The sequence below is a fragment of the Primulina huaijiensis genome, chromosome 3 (genome assembly GCF_012295235.1).
Source record: "Primulina huaijiensis isolate GDHJ02 chromosome 3, ASM1229523v2, whole genome shotgun sequence".
Taxonomy (NCBI): domain Eukaryota; kingdom Viridiplantae; phylum Streptophyta; class Magnoliopsida; order Lamiales; family Gesneriaceae; genus Primulina; species Primulina huaijiensis.
In genome coordinates, this window is record NC_133308.1 from 29849691 (window position 1) to 29873480 (window position 23790).

The window sequence follows — 23790 nt, forward strand, 5'->3', positions numbered from 1 at the left end:
TCGAGCTTTTAACCACATGATATTTAACTGGAAATGCATCGTGTATCTCTCTTTGAGAAAACTTTTGTGGGGAAATCAAACTCAAGTTCATGATCTTAACATTCTATCATAACTCAAACTCACCGTTATGTGTTAGACTGACTTAATAGATCACCCATTAATGTCTTGTAAACTTCTCGCTCTATTTGTTCGTTCTTAGATGTGAGAGAGTGCATTAGATATCGAACATCGACTTAATTAAATTCTTGGAAGTCGTATACATAGACTTGGATAATACTCTCTACACTATTGAGAAATCATTCGTTTTTTAGTTTAATTCCATTACCAACAATCATTTGGATAATTGAAGCAATTGAAATGAAATCGTAGAGAAGAAGGAAAAAAAAAGGAGAGAAATATAGAAAACGGGATGAAAAATGTTAAATAAGAAGTTGCAAAAGGAGACCAATGCTATAGTTTACATTTCAGATAGCCTTCGGTTGAGTGGAAGGTCGTGGAGCAGGATTGATCCCCCATCTCCGACGAACGTCTTCCAAGTCTTCTTCAAAATGACGCTCGTAGTATACACACATCAAGTCTGTGGATCTCATGCCGGCTCTAATAGCCCAAGGGAAGTAATGCCGATAAAACAATTTCCTCTGCCCCTCACTGAATCTAGCTGTGCCTCCAATGACAGATAGAGCACACATTGGAAGTAGCATTTGCTCGAACTCAATAACCTTCAACGTTGATTCGCCAATTAAATTGGTAGGAAGGTCAAAGAGGGTGTGCCAGAAATCGTGTACCTCACGAGCACGTGTTGCAACGTATGCTAGCTCTTCAGTTTCCATGAACCGGACTGGTGGCCGATCATCTGGGGAGAAACTCCGAGATCCCATAAAGTTTGCGTATGCAGCACCAAATGTGTTAGATGGAAGGTCCCATGCATGTCCTACACTAGCAGAGATGACACGAGGGCGCTCCAATAGCATAGCCTGCAGGGGAAATTCGAGTCGTGGGTTCTTACATAGAGTGAAATGATATGACATTCAAAATGGATTGTTGAACCATAAGATTGAACTAAATAACAAGTCAATAATCAATTCTCCTTTCGAATATAAAATCAAGTTCCCAGTTTTTTTTACATAATCGATTAGTAACAGTATTGTCCTGTCCTGCGCTCAAAAGTCTAAAGCACCACATTATGGGTAAAATATGTACCACGAAATTAAATAACTTTGCTGAAGGTATCATATTTGATGATATAAACCCGATTCAAACAAGAACCTTATCCAGACAATGGTTTACACATCAAACTTCCCATAACCATGAGTCTGACTATGCAAAATTTGCAAACAAGATTGCCTCGTTTCATGTACCACAAGCCAAAATTGGGACAACTGCAGGAAATCATGAGGAAAACCAACTTCAAACTGAACGTCTGTATCTTCGTAACATCCAGGTCCATGGCCAGTTATAAGCATCTTTTGGCGAACAGACTCAACTCCAACTCCCATTAACCAACAAAATGGTACATCAAAATCATGACCACACGCAAATAATCAGCTCCAACTCACAAAATATGTATTTTTCTGATGTTTAATCAGCAACTCTCGAGTCGTGAATATTAAAACTACAGAGCGAACAAAAGTTAAAAATTCAAATTCTTGAATCAGAGTTGATAATGAGTTAGCGACGATAATGAAAAGAGTACTAATACTGCGTGCTGTGACAGGGCCAGATTAAGAACACTGAACGCTTAAATGTTATACGTTATTGTTAGCCACTCAAGCTATGAGTAAAAGCTCACCCTGCCTTCAGGGCTGCTCTTCATCCTCTCTAGGACCCGCTCAAATGCATGCTTGCCAGTGGTCTCTCCTAATGCAGCAATCAAGTCCGCCCTTCTAGGATCCAGCAATGCTCCTACAGCCGATCCAACTGCAACAGCAGTCTGTTGCCAGCCCTTCAGTCTTACGAGTGCACCTCCAATCATCTTAATAAAAATTTCCCGAATGTGACAGATATTTTTAAGTTTCAAGAAAGGGATGCTGTAAAGTAACAAAAAGGGAAACGGCACAAACAAAATAACCTATCTTAAAAATAAAAAAATAAAAAAAAACAAAATAACCAATTTTGACGATGCTGTTAACTAACACGAAGGAATAGAAATTATAAATAAATTATGTTAAATGTAACCAAATATTAAGGACATGCATTGATAAATGTAATGGAAAATTTACCATTAGATAGCAAAAAAACTGATAGTATACCGTATATCATAAGAATTTTTATGTTGACATAAAACTCAGAAAAATATGATCTTACAGAGAATTGACTATGGTGGGCGAGGAAGATAATGGCGGCGGTCGCGAGTCGCGCGTAGAAACGGCGGTGGCGGTGGCGGCTGCAGTGAGAACGAACCGATCGATGTGCTGTATTTGACAGGAGAATAGGTTGAAAGGGGATCCGAATCGCCGTTAAAGTTTTAACATTATTTAACAATGTATCTCTAAAGTTTAGGGACTAAAATGGTTGCTTTGAAATGATTAAGGGCGACCACAAACAAATAGTGTTTATCAAGAAAAATCACAAAATCTCGATTAACTCAAATTAACCAACACTTCGCAAAACGTTTGATATCCACCCGCAAGTAATTACAGGACAATATATATTTAAAAAACGTAAAAACCAAATTCCGTTACCAGCCAGAAAAGAACAACGGAGGTGAAAACGGAAACGAAAGCCCCGAACTGTTGATTCTAATCACGGTTTGAGCATCAGCGCCGAGGCGAGACGATTGGCGGCAAATCTTCGTCGCAGTTTGGAGGGTAGATTCGATGCGAAGCTTAATGAATTGTTCGTAAAACCAGAAGTTGCTAAAAGACAAAGAAATCGCTGTTTGCTATGTTTAACGTTTTTAAAAAAGTAAATCCGTGGTGACTCAAGTAAAATTTAAAACTTGCAGCTCTGCTCGTCTCGCCCTTTAACAGTGTTGAAGTAAACATCAGCAATGGAGTTCACGCACAGGTCGTGGCGAGCCGGGAAGCCCCCGCCACCGAAGAATTCCGACCTTTTTTCTACGATCGTGATCCATGATGGTTCCAGAGACAACGTGTCGTCAAGAGATCCCAAACCGGACTCAGATTCAACGGGTATATATGCGACAATGATATATAAAGATGATGCGAATGAGGACGAGGAAGATTCACTCCCTCCGCTGTTGAAACGACTTCCCAAAGACTTTGGTGGAGGCGGGGATGACATCATGGGGTCCGATGATGACGACGCGTCTGCCTCTATTTCTGGGACGATGATTGTGAAGACTGACAGAAGAATGTCGAATTTTTCGGATAGAAATATGAAGGTCTCTTCGCCTTATGCAAAGGGGAGGAGCTCGGTGACGCCGTTTAGGGAGAGGAGAAGCCCTAGAGGAAGAACTGTTGATGAAGAGGAGAGTACGGGTGATTTTTCGACATTTGTGGTTAGGGGGAGAGATGAAAACGATGAAAATGGGGATGAGGATGAGATGGAGGACGGAATGGGGACGGTGGTGAGAAGGGGTGGCGGTGGTGGAGGTGAGACAATGAGGAAGGCGGTGGAGAGTATGCAAAAGGTGGGAGTAATGGGATATGACAGGAGGAGGAAAAGTAGCGGCGATAGTGTTGGGGGGAGTGGCCGGGGCATTGGCGAGGGAAGTGTTGGGGGAGGGATTAGACAGCTGAGGCACCAGGGGTACGTGTCCTCTAGCTCGATACCAGAGAGCATGACAAGGGAAGACCCCTCTACTAAGTACGAGTTGCTCCACGAACTTGGTAAAGATTGAGTTTAAGTTCAATTTGTTTGCTTGCTATCAATGAAATCATAGTTTTTTTCATCCAGTTGACCCAATTTTTTTTCCAATATTATTCATACGGAATATGTTCTTGTTTCTTGGCTAAATTATGTGGCGGTATTTCTTTTTCTATCTCAAAACTTCTACTGGTGTTGCTGTTGTTGAATCAAATGTGAACATCCTGCTTAACTAGAAGTAATAGCTGATACATAACTTTTTCCTGGTTTTGAGTGTAGATTATCTTTTAAGGAATGTGAATCTGTTATTGCATTAGTATATGAGTGAACTAAAAGCACGAATCATTGGTTACAGAATGTTTATTGACAGATTTAAATCATACTTTTTAGGCATTTATTTATGCCAGAAGAAATATAAATCAGTGTTGTTATCTGCTAACCTGGCTGTTGCTAAAATTTAGAACAGTAATAAGCCCTGCAGTAACTACTGACAGAGATGAAACATAAGGAAAATGATCTGAATAAATTTCAAAGTAACTCATGTTGAATCAGAACTAAACATGCGATGGTAGTGAAAACATGTAACTCGTGAAGCTCTCAAAAGTGGTGGGCACCACATCTGGATGATTTCCGGGGAGCAAATCCTCCACTTAACATAAGTACGCAAATTGGGCATCAAGTATACTAGCTAACCTGTATCATATCACAAAAAGGAAATTGATAACTAGTATAAATACCATGCACTTGCGCAAAGCATGTGGGAAATCTTCTCCTTGTATTTAACAGGTTGTACTTGTTGTATTGCCAAGTTACTCTTCTTTATATGGAAGATTTGGGTATTGACTTCTTTAAAGTTTAAGCATACTTGTACAAATTTTGTGGTGTCAGAGGGCACGGTTTTTGTAGCTTTATTTCGAATAGTCAAGGTATTGATATCATGGATATTTATTTCTTTACAATTTTTAAAAAATATGAACATAGTATTACAATCCTCATCTAGATGACGTAATGCACCAAACAATCAGAATATGAACTTTCTGCATGGTCTTTCTTTTTTCGTCTCATTTCACATTGTTATAAATTGGCTGGTGAAATTGGGCTGACTTGTGGAGAAATTCCGGCAAACAGGGAAAGGTTCATATGGAGCAGTGTATAAAGCTCGAGATGTAAGAACTTCAGAATTGGTTGCTATCAAAGTTATATCATTGTCTGAAGGGGTATGAACTCAATTTATTGTTTATGCTACAGCCTCTGATATTTTTTAGTGAATTATTTTCAAATATATAAAGCATGTGTTATTAGGAGGAAGGTTATGAAGAGATTCGAGGTGAAATTGAGATGCTGCAGCAGTGTAGTCATCCAAATGTTGTTCGCTATCTTGGGAGCTACCAAGGAGAGGAATATCTTTGGGTATGACAAATATTATACGTGACTATTGTTTTTTTTTAATATACTCATATGATGAGCAGTAATCGTGGCCCTTTGTTTTGTTTTGTTGTTTGTTTGTTTTTTTGGTTGTTTGCTTGGATTCAGTTATTGTATTTTACTACTATATCCCCAGCCTTCAACTGAGTGTGAATTCGATTAACCATTTGAAATTTGCAAATTTGGACTTGTTGGCAGATAGTGATGGAGTACTGTGGGGGTGGAAGCGTTGCTGACTTGATGAATGTTACTGATGATCCTCTCGAGGAGTATCAAATAGCTTATATTTGCAGAGAAGCATTGAAGGTGCCCTTGAATTTGATAAGATTTGGTTATTAAAGTTACTGATGGTTTATTTATATGATAGTCAATGGGATTTTTGCATTTAATGATAGAAATAAATGGTCATTTGCATATCAAATAATTTGGCATCTGTATTAATGCATACAATAATTGGCATGCCTAGTATAATTTGTCCTTGTATATGTCTGTTGGTTCTGCCTGGCTCTTCTTATCAGTTCGCTGCTTCTGGATTGAAAAAGTGAAAATGCATGTACCCATCACCATTAAAGAAAACAAAGATCTGTAGTTGTGGTTATTTAGGAATGTTCCACATGTTTTTTGGGTCTCATATTGTTTCTGTATTGCGCAGGGTCTATCCTATCTGCATTCAATTTTCAAGGTGCATAGAGATATTAAAGGCGGTAATATTTTGTTGACTGACCAGGGAGAGGTCAAGTTGGGTAAGCCTTAAGATTTTCACTTCAAGTATATGTCTCTGGCAAAAACATCAACCTGATTCATATATTTCTCCTTTGGATATCCTTAAAAATTTCAATCCTAATTTGTTGAACAGTTGATCATGAACTTCAATATGACTGTATTAGTGCATTAATGCTCATAAATTTGATCAATATATTCTTACTTCTTTGTTGCGTGCTGGTCACTGTTTATTTCAATGGAAATTAAGGACAACTAACATCTACAGGTGATTTTGGTGTTGCTGCGCAGTTGACAAGAACCATGTCCAAGCGTAATACGGTATACCTTACTTATTCCTATTAAATTGATACATAATCTCTTTTAATGTTGTTCCCTGATATAGACTATAATACCATAAAAAATTAATTTTTGAAACAAAATTCACAAAAATTATGATGGTCAATGCTGTTGAAGATGCTCTTTCTCTTTCGATTTTTTGGCTAAGAGTGAATATTGAAACATTGTTGTCACAATTTTTAGAAGACAAGTGTTTTGTTGATATCTGCTTATTAATGTTAGCATACCCCTGATATTTTTTCAGTTTATTGGCACCCCTCATTGGATGGCTCCTGAAGTTATCCAAGAAAGCCGTTATGACGGCAAGGTATTTGTGTTTGTTGATGATTTTTGACTGAGTGGAGCAACTATTTGATGTTTATTCTACTTAACAATTAAAATGATGTTCTGAATAGAAGGATGTGTAGTTGCTGGCGTTCAGATTTCACATTTCATTTTTGTCAGGTAGATGTATGGGCTCTTGGAGTCTCTGCTATTGAAATGGCTGAGGTATGCTCATCAATTTGTCTAGTTGAAGAACAGCTATATTCTAGTGTTTTACTTAATGCCAAGTGCCAACTTTATCCCCTATTTTGGAAGTAATTCAATGTTATTAATACTGCTATCTTGTTGATCCTTGACATCTTTTCCAGGGTCTTCCTCCAAGAGCAACTGTACATCCCATGAGGGTAAATTTACAAACCGACTGTTTTACATTTATTTTGAGTTGAACCGTCATGTTGCAATTTCAGATTCAAATTATGAAGTTCTGAGTATCCAGGTTGAATCTCATTTGCTTAAGGAACAACAAAAATAAATCTCCAGGAAACACCGAGATGAATTTGCATAGATTTAATGCATATGAAGATGGAAAGGCTCAGACTAGAATCCGAAGTTGTGATAGACTTCCATAGCCATTGTAGGAAAATAACTGAAACATGGAATTGCTGTGAATAAGGGACTGTGCAAGCAGATTGTTCAATTTAATTAAGCCAAGAGGTTGGAAACGTAGAAAAATAAACAATAGCAATAGTCATTATATACTGTCCTTTGCTCTCATCGGATTCCATTTATACAAAATAAAATATCAGCAGACTGTGAATGTCTACTTTGGATTATCCTCTGAATGTAAATTATTCTGCACAAATAATATTTACTTGATTCTGGAGGTGGACACTGTTAAAAGGTTGTATAATTGAGCCTGGTTTTCATTCCAAAGTCGTCTTTTTTAGTATTTAACTGACTGGACGTGTCCTTTATTGCAACTATCTTCTTTCTATGATAAGATGTTTAAATTTGGTGGTTTAACATTTTTGAAATTTGTGGTAGGTATTGTTTATGATTTCCATCGAACCTGCTCCAATGCTTGAGGATAAAGAAAAATGGTTTGTCCTGATATTTCTTTTAATTTGTGGCATCTTTACCTATATACTTTCACCACACACCGCTGACTTATTGCAGAAAATTATAAAGCTAAATGCTGAAATATTTTTTATATTTGAGGCCACTGTTCTCACTTATACTGTATTATATGCCTGTTCTTTGGTTATGTTGATTAGCCAAAGAGTGGTGGCCACTTCCAAAATTGCCTTTCCTTAGAAAAGATTACTTACAGGAATATGGCTGCTCGTCTCCTATTTTCCTGTAACAGTTGCTTAACTTTGCTATACACCGAGTATTTCATTTTTGAGAATCAACATCGAAAAACTTATGAGTTTCAATTTTCTGCCAAATGTGCAATTATAATGATTAACAGATTAGGAGGGCACTCTATTTTATTAGTGGTTATTCCTAGGTATTCATGTGTTGAAATTGATTTAAATTGTTTTTCTGTGTTGTTCCCAGTAGTTTTTATATCCATTGAAGCTTGAATAGCTTACTATTGCAGGTCACTCGTGTTTCATGACTTCATTGCAAAATGCCTTACTAAAGACACGAGGCTTCGGCCTACAGCAACTGAGATGCTGAAGGTACTCATAATATATTTGGTTTCAACTTCACACAATCCAATGAATTAATTATAAGATCCGTTGAGTGTTCCACGTTGAAATCTTCGCCAAAAAGTTAGTTCATTGTGAAACTCCTAATATATAGGCTTATGCAAAAGTGTACAATTCAAACATAGAATAAATTATATGTAGGCTTATATTAGGAGTATCAGTATGAATTAACTTTTCTAGTGAGTTGGGACTTGTAGTTGTACATATAATTTGTTCTATGTTTGGATCAAAGGGTTCCTGTCTATTATGTGACAAATTAACTAATTCCACGACTACATTACATCATACTTGATAGTAGAGAAATCCTGGTGATTGCAAGTATTGAGTTTTCTTCTTATCCACGACGCTATGTGTAGATGGATGATATAGCCACTGTAAATTTCAAATTTTGCATGTTATCTCCAGTGTGTCTTCTTTGAGTTCAATTCTTCAAAAAGTATGTGAATTTGACAAGAATGCGGATACAGATAGCAATCAGTGAAGCTATAGGGAAAAATTACAATTCGGATTGTTTTGGTGTTATGTAAGGTTTATAACTATAAGCCGTTATTTGCTTGAATGAATGTCGAATTTATCTTCACTTAGATCTCTCTTTTACTGCCTTCGCTCTTGTAGCACAAATTCATTGAAAAATGTAAAAGTGGAGCTTCGGCAATGCTACCAAAGATTGAGAAGGCTAAGCAAATAAGAGCATCAATGGCTGTGCAAGCTCACAATATTGAATCAGGAACGATAGTTTCAAGAGATGGTGTATGGTTTATTTCTGTACTATTTTATTCAAAGTCTGTTCGTTCATATTTCTCAGTGTAGTTTTAAAAAAACTAGCAACTCTGTTCTCTTTGAAAATGTAAAACAGGAAACATCCTTAATTTTCTATTTTCTAGCATGTAATTTACCTAATTGTATGCTTGCTATTTCTAATGCTGCAGCCTCTAGAAAATCCAACCTCTCCTGAAGCCATTGTTAGTACTGTTCCATCTAGGCCCCAATATGATCAGCATACTACTCGTGCTATTAGCATAAAGGATAAAGAGTACCCATACGATGAGGTACAATCAGCTATGGAAGGTAATCATGCCGCACAACTTCTACCAAAAATGATTTTATTTTTATTACATTTTAGAGTAGAATACAAGTGTAGAACCTCATGACTTTACTATTTGGGACCTTCGGGCATGTTCCAAAAACTTGACTCGTAATTTAGTCTCTTCGTATTTAGCATTTTTGGGTTTGAGTTGGTCCTAGTTGATTTAACTAACAAAAAAGTAAAGAAAAAGTATGGTTGCACGATTACCAGGTTACGTGTACACTTGTATTTATTTTTCCAGTTTAAAACCATATAAATTTCATATTAACTGAATTGTGTGTTAGGACTGTTATTTTTCTTTTGTTAGACATTAACGTTGGCTGCTTGATGTGGTAGTATTGTAAAATGCACTGATCTGAATATGTTTGACTAGGTGATTATGGCACTGTGGTTGTTCATGATAAACTTGAGATTGATAAATTGGCTACTCAGGCAGCATTGATAAGGTCAGACGAATTCTCTGCTTTTACAAGACATACTGGAAGTCCTTCAGTCAGTGGGCTTGGAGATAAAGCAGTCGACCCTTGGTACCCTACTGAATTAGTAAATAAATAAATCCACACACACACACATAATTTCTTCAATCATGACACCGCGATACCCTATATTGGACTTTTTGTCACTTTTCTGTTCCTTTTCAGTTACCTACTCTTGCGATGTGTGTTGCTCGACTGAGCTTCTTTGTAAAACTGAATCTCATTGTGGAAATACCTTCGTTTAAAGTTCTGTTATGCGCCATTGGGATGGCGGTACTTAATTTATGATCATCAATCCAAATTTTGTCCTTGCCTTATGTTTCTGGTGTAGGATTTGGTTTGATTGGCGTGGTTTTACGAACGTCAACTTAGACTCGAGGTTTTAGTTTTACAACCAAATTAAAATATTTATTGCCATTTGCTTGAGACTGGGAAGTAAGTGATATGTGTATGTCCATATGGGGGAACAAATGTTTTTCTGGGCCTGCATCTGATATTGCCCTTGCCCCTGGATCTTCTTTCATTGCTCTTATTTTTTTAATGAAAACTTTGGCTTTAATTTGAGCTGCAGACCCTACTCTGGAAAATGAGATACCCACGTTAATAGCAGGTCTGACTCCAGCATTGAATAGATCGCCCGATAAGAATATTTGTCCATGCATTGGTAGGAATATATGGATGACAGAATAATAGTACCATGGCATTCGTTTCCTATAAAAATAAAAATAAAAAATAGTACTAGTGCACACTTCAAATTTTATAAGATTTCCAGTTCCCCAAAAGAAATTCCTTTGTCTCCATGAGCAAGGTGCATGTGAAAGGGTTCATGTGCCACACTTGTGGGAGGAGCTTTTTACTCTGGACATAAGCATACAGTGGCGCATTTCAAATCCATAGAAGCATAATGGTTGTATTTTTTTTTAAGGTTTATCAGCTCATTCATCGCAATATGTTTAAGCATGATAATTTAAACATCCAAAATTTATATTTCAGCATTGCAATTTCAATTTCCTGGAAACTTGTCTAACATAATGTGTTTTATTGAAATTTCTTAACCTCACTATGGTCTTGACACTAAGAAGTGGCAGAATCGAGAGCCGGCCTTATCTCTGAGTCCTCTGATGCAAGGAATTTCATCTTTAGTTTCTATTGATCTCTTGACAGTTCATCTTTCCACCTAGGCCGATTTTTAGTACAGTGCTTGTGCAATATTAGTTTGGTTCCTTGTGCGCATAACATTTTATTTTATGCTACTCATGCGTGTTAACCTGTCAGGATGGACATCACTACCCATATAGGAACCCCAACTGAAGAATCACAAGAACCTCTGACTTTATCTGTCTCACCTGAGCAAAACCTTAAGGGCAATAGCATTCCCCGAGCAATGGTTGGCAAAGGTGATCGCTTGAATGATGCTTCACTTACTAGTGAGGCCGTCAGTAGAAAAGCATTGGATAAGGTATTTCTGACCTCGATTTCGAAACCTGTCTTTAATGCATCAAATAATGGAAATCTCATTTTTTTGGGAACCAGCTCACAGTGGACTCTGATTATTACTGAAGTAAACGAAGCTTTGTTTGAGCCACGCTATATTACTAACATTGAGAAATGGGAGTTGCAAGCATTTACCTTTAGACTCACTGATTCTTCCATATTATGTACTTTTTGTAACTTTGTCGTGCCTTTCTTTTTTGTGTATTTTTCCAAATGCCAAGAGTGATATTTTATTCCAGGTAGGGACAGGTCATGATTATGGTTTTTAAACAGGTTTTATCTCTATAAATTAGTTCAGAATGTAATTATTGAAACTTTGAATTTGTTCTCGATTTAACCTCTCACCTGGGAAGCCTTGTTCTGCGTAATATTAGCTTCAGTAACATCCCTTCTATGATGGTTGAATTTTGAGCATCACTTTGGTGGTTGCTCTAATTGTTTTCTTTTCAAGTTACATCACTATGCAGTGTTCAGTTACTTTGGTATTACATCTGCAACAGCTTTGGTCCATATACTCTGCTGGTAACACCGTGCCAATTCCATTTCTGAGGGCAACTGATATATCTCCCATTGCACTTCTGTCTGATAATGTGCTCGGAGGATGGCAGAGGGACAATGGTGGGAACGTAGCCATGGAAGCCATGCAAGAGCTTTTCTCCAGCGATGCCCAGCCTAAAAAGGGTAGAAGCAGACAAAATGAGGTCCTCTCCGTTTTCCTGGTTCTATACTATCTTGTTAGCATTTATTCTGGACTCACGCGTATACTAAACTGCTATATTATTTGCGATGCACTTAACGTTACCATTCTCATATGTTATAAGGGGTTGTCAAAAATTACTCATTAAAGAACCAATTGTTTAGGAACTGTGAATGTGTCAAATCCATTGCAAATTTTCTGCTCCCCGGTATGTTATATTTAATGTTTTGTATCTGTAAATGGTGATGCTTTTATTAAATAATTTACAACTTTAGTTTAATTCACTGATTTAATAACAGGAGAATATAGGCCACTTCCTAACAATACTATGCAAATAATCTTTTTGCTATTGCCTTATTTGAAATTGTTGTTATGATCATGAAGTCAAATTACCTATGCATATCGCGTATGCATAATGTTTACTCTGTGTGTGTGTGTGTGTGTATTCAAGACATATTACACTCGACATGTTTGGAGTGGCTTATGTGTGTAGTATTCAGGTTCCCCTTCCTCCCAATGTATATCAAAGGCTTACTTCAAGTCCAACTCTGATGAATCTTGCCCAGGCATTAGCTTACCACAAGATGTATGCTTTCGTAATATCCTTTCCATACTTGATTACGTTTTCTTTGAACTTCAAGAATTTTCTTCACATCTCCAAAATATTTTCTTCAGGTGCTATGAAGAAATGCCTCTTCAAGAAATTCAAGCTGCACAAGAACAACAAACCATTCAAAACCTCTCCGATACCCTTAGAACTATTTTACGATTGTAATAATCTAAATTCAACATTGTAGTTTAAGATTTCTGGTTTACCGGCATTCAAGCTCATTAATGTGTAGTGCATTTGTCTAAGTTACCACTTTTCTTTTTTGACTTCTTGTGCTCATGATATGGACAATACAAATATCAGCATTAAAAAAAATGTGGACGATGGCCAATTTTGTGTTTATGTCGTGGTGACTGGTGAGCTTTATATTTTTTAGCCATGTTAGTTAAAATAAGAATTTTAATTTACATTGTCGGCATTAGCAAAAGACATGATATCAAACCAAGTAGTAAATTAGCAATAATGTGATGGAATCTTTATTACTTTGTTACTATATTACAATAAAAACTATATATTTTAAAATTATATATATATAATATCATCTGCTAGATATATATATGTTTCAATGTCATTGGTGATGAAGTAATGGAGAGGCATCATGAGTTCACAACCAAATACACAATTCTTTCATTGAAATAGACATTTATCCACCTTAAATGGCAAAACCTTAGTGTAGTAATGAATCTTCGAGGTTCCATTTGTCACAAATAAGACCTTCAGATTTTCATGCCAGAGCTGATTAACCACCTTCAGGTGGATAGTGAGTAAATTTAGATCTATATGTGTTATGTAGATTGGTGTGTGATTTTATTCGAAACGACCATTATGATAATGCAGCAATATTAGGAAAACCAACCAAGAACAAATCCAGGAATATTGAATTCAAGCTAACAGAAGTTCATGATCACTGATATTACACCAATTCCTGGTTCACAAAGATATTTAAGGTTGTCCATATAACAATTAACATAAATATAAATTACCCGTGCCACCTGATTTGTCCGCTAGTCAGAAAAATGCTCTAGTTGTACAATTAGTCACTAGATTTTGTTTTTGCTGGACACCATGCATCCAGCTCTGAGCATCTTTGCTATGTCCGATCGATGCAACTTCTGCAACACTGTTCTTGCGGTATATATAAAAACTAGCCCCAGAATTTGCATGAATATATGTATCTATTCCTTTATTTAACATTTTTCTTCTGTTTTATGAGAAACATCAGTCTCCATCAGATCCACTCTTACGATATCTAGAAACATCTTATATATAATAATCATAAACATGCGCAATTTGTTCCCGGTCTCTCATTTCTTGTTTTTTTTTTTTAAAAAAAAAAAATTTATGGTAGGCTTAATCAACGAAATGGAATAAATGCTCGAGGAAACAGAATTCCACATGGAGGTTAATTAGCTAGTTTAAATATTATTTCTCAAGTTTTTCCCATGTAATTTGTGCTCTAGAATCTGAAGTTATGAATTTATCGAGGAATATTATATGTATTATTAATTTGGGCAGTTGTAGTTATAGCACGCCCCTCGAATATTAATAATAGCTAGCTTGAGCTCGATTCGAAGGTTAATTGTGGAGAGTGTAACTTGAGTTCCTTGATATATGGACTAGTAGATTTATTTTTAAAATGAATTTAGATTTTGTCTTTATAACAAACAAAGTAAAATAGTGTCCATCGTTCTTAAGTTCATATCTGATAATGATGCATGCCTTTTTTATTTTTTTATTTTTTTTGGCTATATATATGTGTAATGCGTGCTTTTATAGATTAATAATTAACTAATATTTTATATAAGCACATCAGTTCAATTTATAAATTATAATCATAATTTTCTTATGAACTAGTACTATCCCTTCAACGTCGAAGAGCAAGCAAATTTGTTTTTAAAAGAGATTAATTAAAGAAATTTCAATTTAATTTACATATATAAATTTTTATAGCTGCATATATATAATTACATGAAAAATGTAAATGCCATTAAAAAAAAAAAAAAAAAAAAGCTACAGATCTCCTCCATCTTTATCTGTACACAAATGAGATTAATTAAGATCAACGGATGAGGTTGAATCACATCACATGCAACGATGACTGCTGATATTTCTTTTTCTGCATTAACAAAGTCATCCTGAAAAAGTGGTACCCGAAATTAACATTTCTCCAATATGTGGTCACCGTAGTTAATTTTCTTTGGTATTTCTCGACAAATTTCCTATCATACAACTTTCAAACGTATGTGGCCTTGTCTATATATAACAAATTAAATAAATAAAATCCGAGCATAATAAAGGAGTTTTATATGGACCAACGATTAACATAATTATCATTAATCACTAATAATAATAATAATCCAAATAGTTACGCAGTTGCAGTGCTGGAAATTAATACACTTTTCTTGATCCTATCCATTTGAGTTGTTTCATAAACTGGCAAACCAGTGCTTGAACAAAAACCCATATCGTAATTTGGTAAATCGAACAGATCAGAACTTGAATCACTATCTCCACCATGGCTGAATTTTCGGAATTCCTGTCCTTCCGATGAATAATTTTCAACCCAATAATTCGTTGGACATTTCTTGTGATCTGAAGCTTTGGAGCTCCCGTTTCTGAAAACTTTTGTGGAAGACCCATTTCTGGAACTGGGTTTCTCATCCGACGAGGCGTAATCTGTGTTTGTTTTCACATCATACTCATTTTTTAAGAAACCCGGCTTGAAATTTTCGTTGGACGTTTTCGGCACAGAAATTGCATGCTGAAGGGGATCAGAAAAGCTGCTGAATTCTCTGTATGATTTTGTGGGAGTGTTTGCATGAACATGAGTTGTGAAACCGGAACTTGAAGTTGAATAAATAGATTTCGAATCAACAGCATAGTTTGTAACTGGAAAATGGCTGATGCTTCTTCTCCTCTGATCAACGGGGTTTTCTACTTCAAGATCGTTAATGGTGCCACCTGATTTCAATTTCTTCTTCTTTACAGATTTTTGATTGAATAAAGAGTTCAAAAATCTGGCAATCCTTGCTCCTGGAGAGCTTGGCTGTTTGTTTTTCTTCTTTTCTTTCATTTGATTTGTGGTGACGTGATTCTGTGGAGAAATTATATTACTTTTCGGCAAGTCTAGACTCATCCGTCTAACATTTTTTACGCGATTTTGCTCAAGATTTGGAGAAATGTAACCTGGAGTTTCATTGGCGCCGGAGAAGTACTGCGTCGCCTCGAAGACGTCCAGCTCCCCGGAATAATTCCTCCATTGGAATGAAATCTTGTTGAGTCCTGAATGGCATGTTACAGACATGGTTTAGTTGCATGTGGGAGTGTATCTTGTGGAGAGGATTTTGAAATGATTGAAAATAATGGTTCTAAAGGGTCCTTTTATAGCGATAAATGCACTCTATCAATATGTAAAGTAATTGTATATATTTCATTCTCCTGTAAACAGTTTTCCGAATGAACTAGGCTTGTTTGATATTGTTTTTCTAACTATATTTGCCCGCGAGTTATCTCGTATACATCGAAAGGTAGCTGTTGGAATTCTCACGTGATAAAAAGAGTTGTATATACGATTAATCAGTTTTGATATATTGCACATCCACCGTGCATATGACTTATGTGAGCAACGATGATGTGACACTCACATCATCAGTCCTCACATAAGTATGGACGGTGAGTGTACAACATTTCAAAATTGTTCGATTAATTATAGCAGTATACGCATTTGTTGACTTTAATATTTCTGCTAGATATTCTTAGTATACATGTTTTTGTTAAAATTATACATTTGCTAAGAAAGACGAACACTGCTCTAATCAAACTAAATATTCTCGACTTGAAAAGAAATTTGACACCTTTAAAAGTTCGAATTAGTTTGATCAAGGTATCAAATATCGTATATGAATTCAATTTGAATTACGTAGTCAAGGTTTGACGAGCTCCAAGTTTCCACATGATCAGCTCCAAATTTTTATTAAACAAAATTAATGATAAAGTTGTAGTTTAAAATAATAGTAAAAAATTTAATTGATTCTACAAAATTAGTATTCCGTAATATCTACCTCACAACATCCAGCAATAAATAAATAAATAAATAAAACTAAATCTATGCAATAACTTGGTCGACATAAGGGGCATGGCGTCAAATGAAACAACTTTTTTTTATTTTTTTCCTTTTCCTTTTCCTTTTTCTTTTTGAAATCCAAAGGATATGTAGTGTTTCTTAGGGTGCAAAGAATGTTGTGCTTCCTTGGATGCTCTTCCTTCATTATTTGGTGGGATTAAATTTTTTTCAAGTGGTGTTGGCATGATTATGTTTTGTTTGTACAATATTCACTTTCCTTTCTTTTAACATATATAAATTTAACAAAAAGATGATGTCGAAAAAAAAAATCAATAATTCTAGAGCCAACATCATAAATCAAATTTTTTCGTAAATTAAGTTAAATAACTCGATTTTTTTTGTCAACTAACTTGTTTAATTTTGGGTTTTATTCGACTAAATTTTCAAAGTTTAGTTTTCATACATTAAATTTTATTTTTCAGTTATTTTTTATCAAATTATTTACGTGAAATCTTAGAACATTTTTTCATGTCACTTCAACACTCTTTTGAAATAGTACTGAAAAACCGAAAATACGGTAGTCTTCCCACCCCTAGAATTAGTTATCTTCAACGTTATTTCTCTCGAAAATTTATTACGGTACTCGATGATCGCCTCTCTTAAACATAAATATTCCAACAACAAATTAATTAAATTTCTCATTTTTTTAACGATTTGGGAAAGAGATTTACCATTTGTAGGTAAGTCGCATTTATTAGTTTAGGCCACAAAAAATAATGTAAATAGCTTCGTCCAAAGTAATTAATATAAATTAGTAATTCTATTACCGATGATGCTTGGAACATATGACATGCTACTAAAACAGAATATATATTTTTTTGTAAGTTCAGTTCATGGCATTCACTAACATGAACTGGAAGGAAATATAGGAACCATATGCATGCTGATAATCAAATTGGATATATTTTCCATTTCAGATTTTTTAGAAAAGACAAACATCGTCAAAAAAAAAAAAAAAAGGACAAGACACACACACACACACACACATATATATATACACATATATTTATTTTTTTTGCAATGAAATATTTTTATTATTGATGTCATATAATTTTGAATTGGTAATGATAGGTAATGATCCAATTTACATTGACCCACTTTAAAGAATTATCCACCACATACATATATATCGGAGGATGACATTGTATTATGAGCATAAAATTCCCCCAATATTATTTTTAAAAAAAAAAAAAAAAAAACACACACACACACACACACACATAATATACAATCAACTACAAGCCTAAACCAACGGATAAAAGAAACCCCAAATTAAGAACCGACACTTTGAAGTCACGGTAGTATTGTCATATCTTCATCCTTTTTTGAGCTTGATCAAAGTCTTCACTGTAAGTTGCATCATGAAACGATCCTTTTGGTTGGTTTCCACAAGTAACATTATCCTAACGTGCACTTCGCAATTTATTACACGAAATTTTGAAACAAAAACTGCTGCAGTTTTAAATGTTTGGACTCTTGCTATCCTGGAATCCTTGAGCAGAAAGAAAGTACTCGGAAAAATCAAATTATGAATTAAATGTGCATACCTTGGTTGTTGAAAACAACGGAATTGATCCTCTATTTGATCGTTTTCCAAGATTGATCTGTACTGAAATGTTGGCTTGAGAAAAATCCAAACCAGTGCTCTCAAGTGCTTGTGTTAACGAATTCAGTAACCTACACGTGATCAAATTTCAGACCAGTTAAAATTTCATAAATGAAGGGTTTCATGGAAGGAAGCCACCTAAAGTGAGATTCCTCTATCAGTAGCTTGTTGTTAAATGAATATAATACTCGACCACTGCCATAGATCGGTAAATTCTTCGTTGGGCAGATATTATAGTTGTTTAGTTTATCATATAGATCGGTCTGAATGGGGACAGAGAAGAAAATTACAAACAAAAGTTCATTTCAACAGAATGTAATAGTGTGTTAATTACCCTTGGGAATAAGTACTTGAAATGCTGATTGTTCCCCCCTCTACTGTCAGTTCATCCTGATGGTTAGTAGCGTCAGCAGCCATAGAATACTCGGGTAACTGTGCATCTGAAGCTGTCACTTTTAACGTCTGGGAGATTCCACCATCGTTTCCACTCGAAACTGGCATACTTGCCTGTAGAGGCATGGGTATGCCCACTGCTTTGCTGGGAAGTTCGGATTTTGGTTCTACTGATCTACAGGAGGCATCTCTCATAAGATCAGGTTCAATGGGATGGTGATGACTAGTTTGCATGCTTGTGGGGCCGACCACACAATTTTCATCGAACCGCCCAGGGTACGTTGAACCAGGGCTAGATCCATTCTTTGCATTTTGTGTCTGGCCAACAAAATTTTGAGAACGCCAATGACTGTTTCTCTATCCAAAACAAAATGAGGGATATAAATTTGTGGTGACTGAATGTTTCAAGACACGGAGCTAAATTATTCAGACATCATCCATCCCTCCCCCTCAAACAACCCCACCACACACACACACATATATGTTTCTTATAATTGAGCATCCTTATACTCAATTAACAATTTACCAATCACGAGATTGCTAAGAACGATAAACAACAGGCAAGGCCTACGAGTGATGGAAATAGTAATCAAATGTGTTCTCTAAAACTCTGTGTAGCATTATGTTGATTCTTACACGAGTCCAAAGTAAAATTTACGTAAGCAAATTCACAAAGACGAATAAATACGTAAATTTCAATAAGTAGTTGACAACTTCAACGACCTCAACATTACTCTTGGCCGGGGAGAGTTCTTTCTTCAAAATTACAGTCTAAATCATCACCAGAAACAAAGTCCTTCGAATTTCCTAGCTACAAAATAAACCGTGGACTAACAAAACTCTATCAATAAGGTGAACCTAACTTCTATAAGATGGAAAAACTGAGGGGATCAAAAAACAAATGAGGGTCAAAGTTTGGCTATCAATTTCACCCACAATATCTTAATGGATTAGCTGAAAATAGTTCGTCAATTGGAGAACAATGTAATCAAACATTTTGGATTGTTCTTGTTAGGTACACATATAAAACTTACCCATGGCATCAGCTTTGTTGGCTCTGAATTCCAAGGTTGGAATGGCCCCTCATACTTCTGCACCTTTTCCTGCAGATATTGTACATACTGAATCACCTGCATATGAAAAACCAATCATTAGCAAAACAAAATTCAAAGCAGGTGGTCCTAACAAACCAACTTTTGTATTTGAAATTATAAATGTTGCACCTCCAATAAAAATGAGGCTGTATCTCGCTTCTGATCGCTGTTGGGTATCAGTTCTCTCAATATCTGAAACCTTAGGTTACACAAGAAATGTTTTGTTTACTTGCATAAAGGAGCTCATATGAACAAGAAAAGTTAAAAACCATCTTCTCAAATATCACTACGCAGTCAAAAACTGGCATCTTAAAAATAAGGATGTTTTATATCTGATAAGAGAGAGTGGCATAAGAAGGCAGAAATCCAATACATGCATCATTCCATTACGATTTTTTCAATTTTAAACCCACAAAGTCACATATATTTCTAAATATGGCTCATCAGCAAAAATCCAATATTAGCACAACACTATCTATCAGTGAACATCAAAAGTTGCAGCAAGCAAACAATTGCTGATTTTGTTGCATAAAGGTGAAATATTCTTCCATGGACCTTTTCAACCTACACAAGATTGTTATGCGTGACGATCATAACCTCACCAAAAAAAGTTTTACCACGTGAATTGAGTCGATCACATTTATTGTTAGAGTCAAGTTTAACGATTTTTATCATTCAAAATATACACCAGAAATTTCTATCATTACGCTTGCAAGCTTTGACCAGCAATTTGGCGGCAGCGCATATCAGTAAATTGATGATATATCTATTATCCACAAAAAATTTCCTTTTAGAAGCACACAAATAACCACACTGAAATTCAAAATTGTGCAAGCTTGATTATACAAAAGACTACTTCTGCACATCCACATTATCTTTCTGAGCACATGAGTGTATTATTTTACTAAAACTTTGCTTGAGATTGGACAGAATTATTCACCTCTCGTTGATCTTGCTCCTGCGACGCTGCTCTGTAACCGAGTGCTTTGACCTTATAGCATTCGTCTTGTCACTGTTTTTCCCATCTGCCGCCACAAAATACATACAACAGTATTATCGCAAGATTACAATCCCATGAAACAATCGATCTATATACAATTGAGTTCGCCATAAAAGGTCCGCCCCTGATACCACTCAACGCAATCCCAACAAAAGGGTGGTGGGGCGGATCAAGATTCAGGCTTAAAGCAACACAAGAATAGTGCGCACCTTTGGTGTTATTGTTGGGTGGAGGGGCATCTTTCCTGGTGACAAAATCTTCGTACACATATTCCTCCTCCTCCTCCTGATGATCCTTTACAGATTTCATTTTTGCCTTATCTTCTTTCAAGTTTTCACACAGCTGGAAAAAAATGAAATCTTGAATAATTTAAGGGTTCGCAAAAGAGGAAACTCATGGAAAGATTACAGCTTTTGTTGAATGTCAAATTGGGATTGATTTGGAACTTCAGATTGTAGGGTCTTTCAAAAGCAAATAGCTGTAGTCACTGCTACTCCTACACCAGATTTGTGGTTTGTAGGTGCGGTGGACATTGTCGAAAATGAGCTGGTATTTTGAGTTTTGCCTGCTTAAGTCTGAATAATTTAATTAATATTTAAGTACATATACATGTCGATAGATTTATATTCTGTCTAAAATTTTGGATTTGGATTTAGAAATAGAATTGGCCTTGGAATTTGATACCCGGGATAGCCCGGGTCATGGGTTGTGCCCGGGTCAAGGGTATGGATTGTGTCCGGGGACCAGGGACACTGTATGGATAGTTCAAGTTGAGTAGAATGTACGAAAAGAATCACTAGAGACCGAGCAGTTGAACGTCCGAGACGTCTTCTCCCCGGGCTATTGAGCGCCCGGGCTCTCATGCAAGCTTCCGAGAGACTTTCTACCCGAGCCACCTCGATATGAGCACTACACTCAAGTACGCCAGTAGGGTAAGGTGTAGGCGGCCGTCCTATCTATGGTACTAGGTGATTGACAAAATCAGACAGGCGGGATATGACTAATATGAGATTTGACATGTCAGGATATAGGATACAATCAGCCGCCCTACTATAATTAGTAGGTAGCACGAAGAACGAGGTATCATTACTTCTCCTACTATAAATACCAGGTTATCTCTTTGTATTTGGGATTCATTCATTTTTATTGCCTACACTCTTACACCAATATCACAACCATCACTTGTTTACATTGGTCTTTTGTTGAGTAATTCACTGACTTAAGCATCGGAGTGGCTACGCCGGACACCCCTCCGGCGCCCATTCACGAGTTCATCTCCTTGTCTGCAGGTCACAGGGAAATCCGTATCTCACACTGCTCTTATTCCCTTCATTATCTTGATAGCAGATCCGGTGGAGCACCCGACCTGGCTCATCCATTTCACCCAGATCGCATCAGAATTGAATTTGAAAATCATTTTCATCTTATGTTTGGTTTAAAATTTAAAAATTGTGTTTAGACATTTCTTGTTTAGAAAATACAAGATTTGAATTTGAAAATTAAAATTATACTAAAATAACTTTAATTATATTTTTGATAAATCAAAATTTAAAAATATTATTCACAGTATTAAAAAATTGAAAATCAAAATTAATTTTATCATATATTTCTCTATAACATTTCAATTATATATTTGTGTTTTATAAACTAAATAAATTCTTATATAATTAATTAACTACTGTTAATGAATACAAAATGAATTATTAAAATAAAATAATCAAACATAACATCTAAATATTCAAATTTAAATCTTACGAAATAAATTATTTCAAAATTAAATATTCAGCAACATCTTAATTTTATAAATAGAAAATTAAATTATTATTGAACAAAGAATTGTTTATTGTTTATGACAACTATAAGAATAGATATTAAGAATCAAATATGCAAAATAAAAAATAAATAAATTTGTCATTTAATCCAACCATGACATGTAAAGATGGTAGAATGATAATAATTAAAATTTTTTGTTATGAAATTTTTTTAGATTTATCCTATTTCATTTTTAAAATCTAACTAACCAAACAATTAAAATATGGATTTACAAATCCAAATCTTCACAAATGTCTCCAAATCCTTACATCCAAACATAGGGTTAATGCCCACAACAAATTGCCGTCTTTAGCCACCGAAAATCTCTCCAATCGCTTGCCGTTGAGTTCATTTTCCACTCTCTCTTCCCATTTTCTCGTATTTTTGTTTTCCTCTTTTAAATTAATCAAGCTCATATGCTTGTTAATTAATTTAATTTATATAGTTACTTATCATATTATATCTCCAAAGTGCTGCAGCATTTTCGAAGATTATGGCATTATGCAATGCGAAGTTCTGTCTATTTTTTATGTGATACATTCAGGCCAAGATTTTGTACAAATCCGATCTAGTCTTCGTAAGAAAACTGCTCAAATTATGCAAAAATAATATAACTACGATATTTTTCCATAATCAGGTTAAAACGACTATCAAACACAATCTCCATTGTTCATAATTTATTTACTCGAGAAAGAGTGTTAATTAATTAGATAATCCTATCAAAGGAAATAAAAAATGGTCGAGAATAATTATAAAAAATAAAGAAAGATAGTTGAACCGAAATTCCCAACAAATTTACTTTATATTTGATTTTAATAATTCATTTTTTTTACGTATTTAACATTGAGACTACTTAATTATTTAAATTCTAGTAGTTAACAAATCAATTCAAAATATCATTACTAAAGAATATACAATTGACAATGATATTTATGTAATGCAATCTCGGTGAAACGATATACATATTTTTGTACACTATACTATAACTTACATCATGCACTTGCGATTATTTTGAAGTTAAATTTTTCGATAATTATTTTTGAAAAGCTCGATCAATCTATAATCAAAACTGACACAAAATATTTAAATATTACAAATCAGTTTGATTAAATATATCAATTTTTAAACATATTATGTATGAAATATAATGCCAGGTTGAAATAGAAG

General features: G+C 35.2%; 4 protein-coding genes across 11 annotated transcripts; 1 reads left to right on the forward strand and 3 right to left on the reverse strand.

Annotated features, from left to right (window-relative positions):
- Positions 1-421: 421 nt before the first annotated feature.
- LOC140974559 (ubiquinone biosynthesis protein COQ4 homolog, mitochondrial-like) lies at positions 422-2881 on the reverse strand. Of its 6 annotated transcripts, none has more exons than XM_073438083.1 (4): positions 2682-2881; positions 2305-2411; positions 1790-1972; positions 422-974 (listed from the first exon to the last, which is right to left on the reverse strand). In XM_073438083.1, the coding sequence occupies exons 3-4, from the start codon at positions 1970-1972 to the stop codon at positions 465-467; spliced, it is 693 nt and encodes a 230-aa protein (XP_073294184.1). In that variant the 5' UTR covers positions 2305-2411; positions 2682-2881; the 3' UTR covers positions 422-464. The 6 variants fall into 6 exon arrangements, with proteins under 6 accessions (XP_073294184.1, XP_073294181.1, XP_073294185.1 ...); XM_073438080.1 differs by having other exon boundaries at positions 1790-2027; XM_073438084.1 differs by lacking the exon at positions 2305-2411 and having other exon boundaries at positions 2682-2819.
- A 108-nt stretch (positions 2882-2989) lies between these two features.
- On the forward strand, positions 2990-12970 carry LOC140974558 (serine/threonine-protein kinase 1-like). 2 transcript variants are annotated; one of them, XM_073438077.1, is made up of 18 exons: positions 2990-3791; positions 4897-4985; positions 5071-5178; positions 5392-5499; positions 5846-5936; positions 6182-6234; positions 6497-6559; positions 6697-6741; positions 6885-6920; positions 7561-7616; positions 8120-8201; positions 8847-8981; positions 9161-9299; positions 9692-9845; positions 11070-11253; positions 11789-11989; positions 12486-12571; positions 12661-12970. In XM_073438077.1, exons 1-18 carry the CDS (start codon positions 2990-2992, stop codon positions 12758-12760), a joined length of 2532 nt encoding a protein of 843 aa, XP_073294178.1. In that variant the 3' UTR covers positions 12761-12970. The 2 variants fall into 2 exon arrangements, with proteins under 2 accessions (XP_073294178.1, XP_073294179.1); XM_073438078.1 differs by having other exon boundaries at positions 9692-9764.
- A 1913-nt stretch (positions 12971-14883) lies between these two features.
- On the reverse strand, positions 14884-16026 carry LOC140972413 (protein BIG GRAIN 1-like E). Its single transcript, XM_073434850.1, has one exon. It carries the CDS (start codon positions 15897-15899, stop codon positions 14961-14963), a length of 939 nt encoding a protein of 312 aa, XP_073290951.1. The 5' UTR covers positions 15900-16026; the 3' UTR covers positions 14884-14960.
- Positions 16027-17934: 1908 nt separating this feature from the next.
- Positions 17935-21375, reverse strand: LOC140974560 (transcription factor BIM2-like). 2 transcript variants are annotated; one of them, XM_073438087.1, is made up of 7 exons: positions 21021-21375; positions 20752-20836; positions 19941-20010; positions 19752-19847; positions 18659-19035; positions 18266-18395; positions 17935-18121 (listed from the first exon to the last, which is right to left on the reverse strand). In XM_073438087.1, exons 1-7 carry the CDS (start codon positions 21118-21120, stop codon positions 18026-18028), a joined length of 954 nt encoding a protein of 317 aa, XP_073294188.1. In that variant the 5' UTR covers positions 21121-21375; the 3' UTR covers positions 17935-18025. The 2 variants fall into 2 exon arrangements, with proteins under 2 accessions (XP_073294188.1, XP_073294187.1); XM_073438086.1 differs by having other exon boundaries at positions 18659-19074.
- Positions 21376-23790: the final 2415 nt, after the last annotated feature.

Coding starts and splice junctions, on each gene's coding strand:
- LOC140974559 (XM_073438083.1), bottom strand. CDS start 1,972: ATGATTGGAGGTGCACTCGTAAGACTGAAGGGCTGGCAACAGACTGCT. Junction 975..1,789: donor AGAGCAGCCCTGAAGGCAGG/GTGAGCTTTTAC, acceptor TTTCCCCTGCAG/GCTATGCTATTGGAGCGCCC.
- LOC140974558 (XM_073438077.1), top strand. CDS start 2,990: ATGGAGTTCACGCACAGGTCGTGGCGAGCCGGGAAGCCCCCGCCACCG. Junction 5,179..5,391: donor AAGGAGAGGAATATCTTTGG/GTATGACAAATA, acceptor ACTTGTTGGCAG/ATAGTGATGGAGTACTGTGG. Junction 7,617..8,119: donor CTTGAGGATAAAGAAAAATG/GTTTGTCCTGAT, acceptor TTACTATTGCAG/GTCACTCGTGTTTCATGACT.
- LOC140972413 (XM_073434850.1), bottom strand. CDS start 15,899: ATGTCTGTAACATGCCATTCAGGACTCAACAAGATTTCATTCCAATGG.
- LOC140974560 (XM_073438086.1), bottom strand. CDS start 21,120: ATGAAATCTGTAAAGGATCATCAGGAGGAGGAGGAGGAATATGTGTAC. Junction 20,837..21,020: donor ACCCAACAATAACACCAAAG/GTGCGCACTATT, acceptor TTGTGGCGGCAG/ATGGGAAAAACAGTGACAAG. Junction 20,011..20,751: donor AGGAGCAAGATCAACGAGAG/GTGAATAATTCT, acceptor GTGTAACCTAAG/GTTTCAGATATTGAGAGAAC.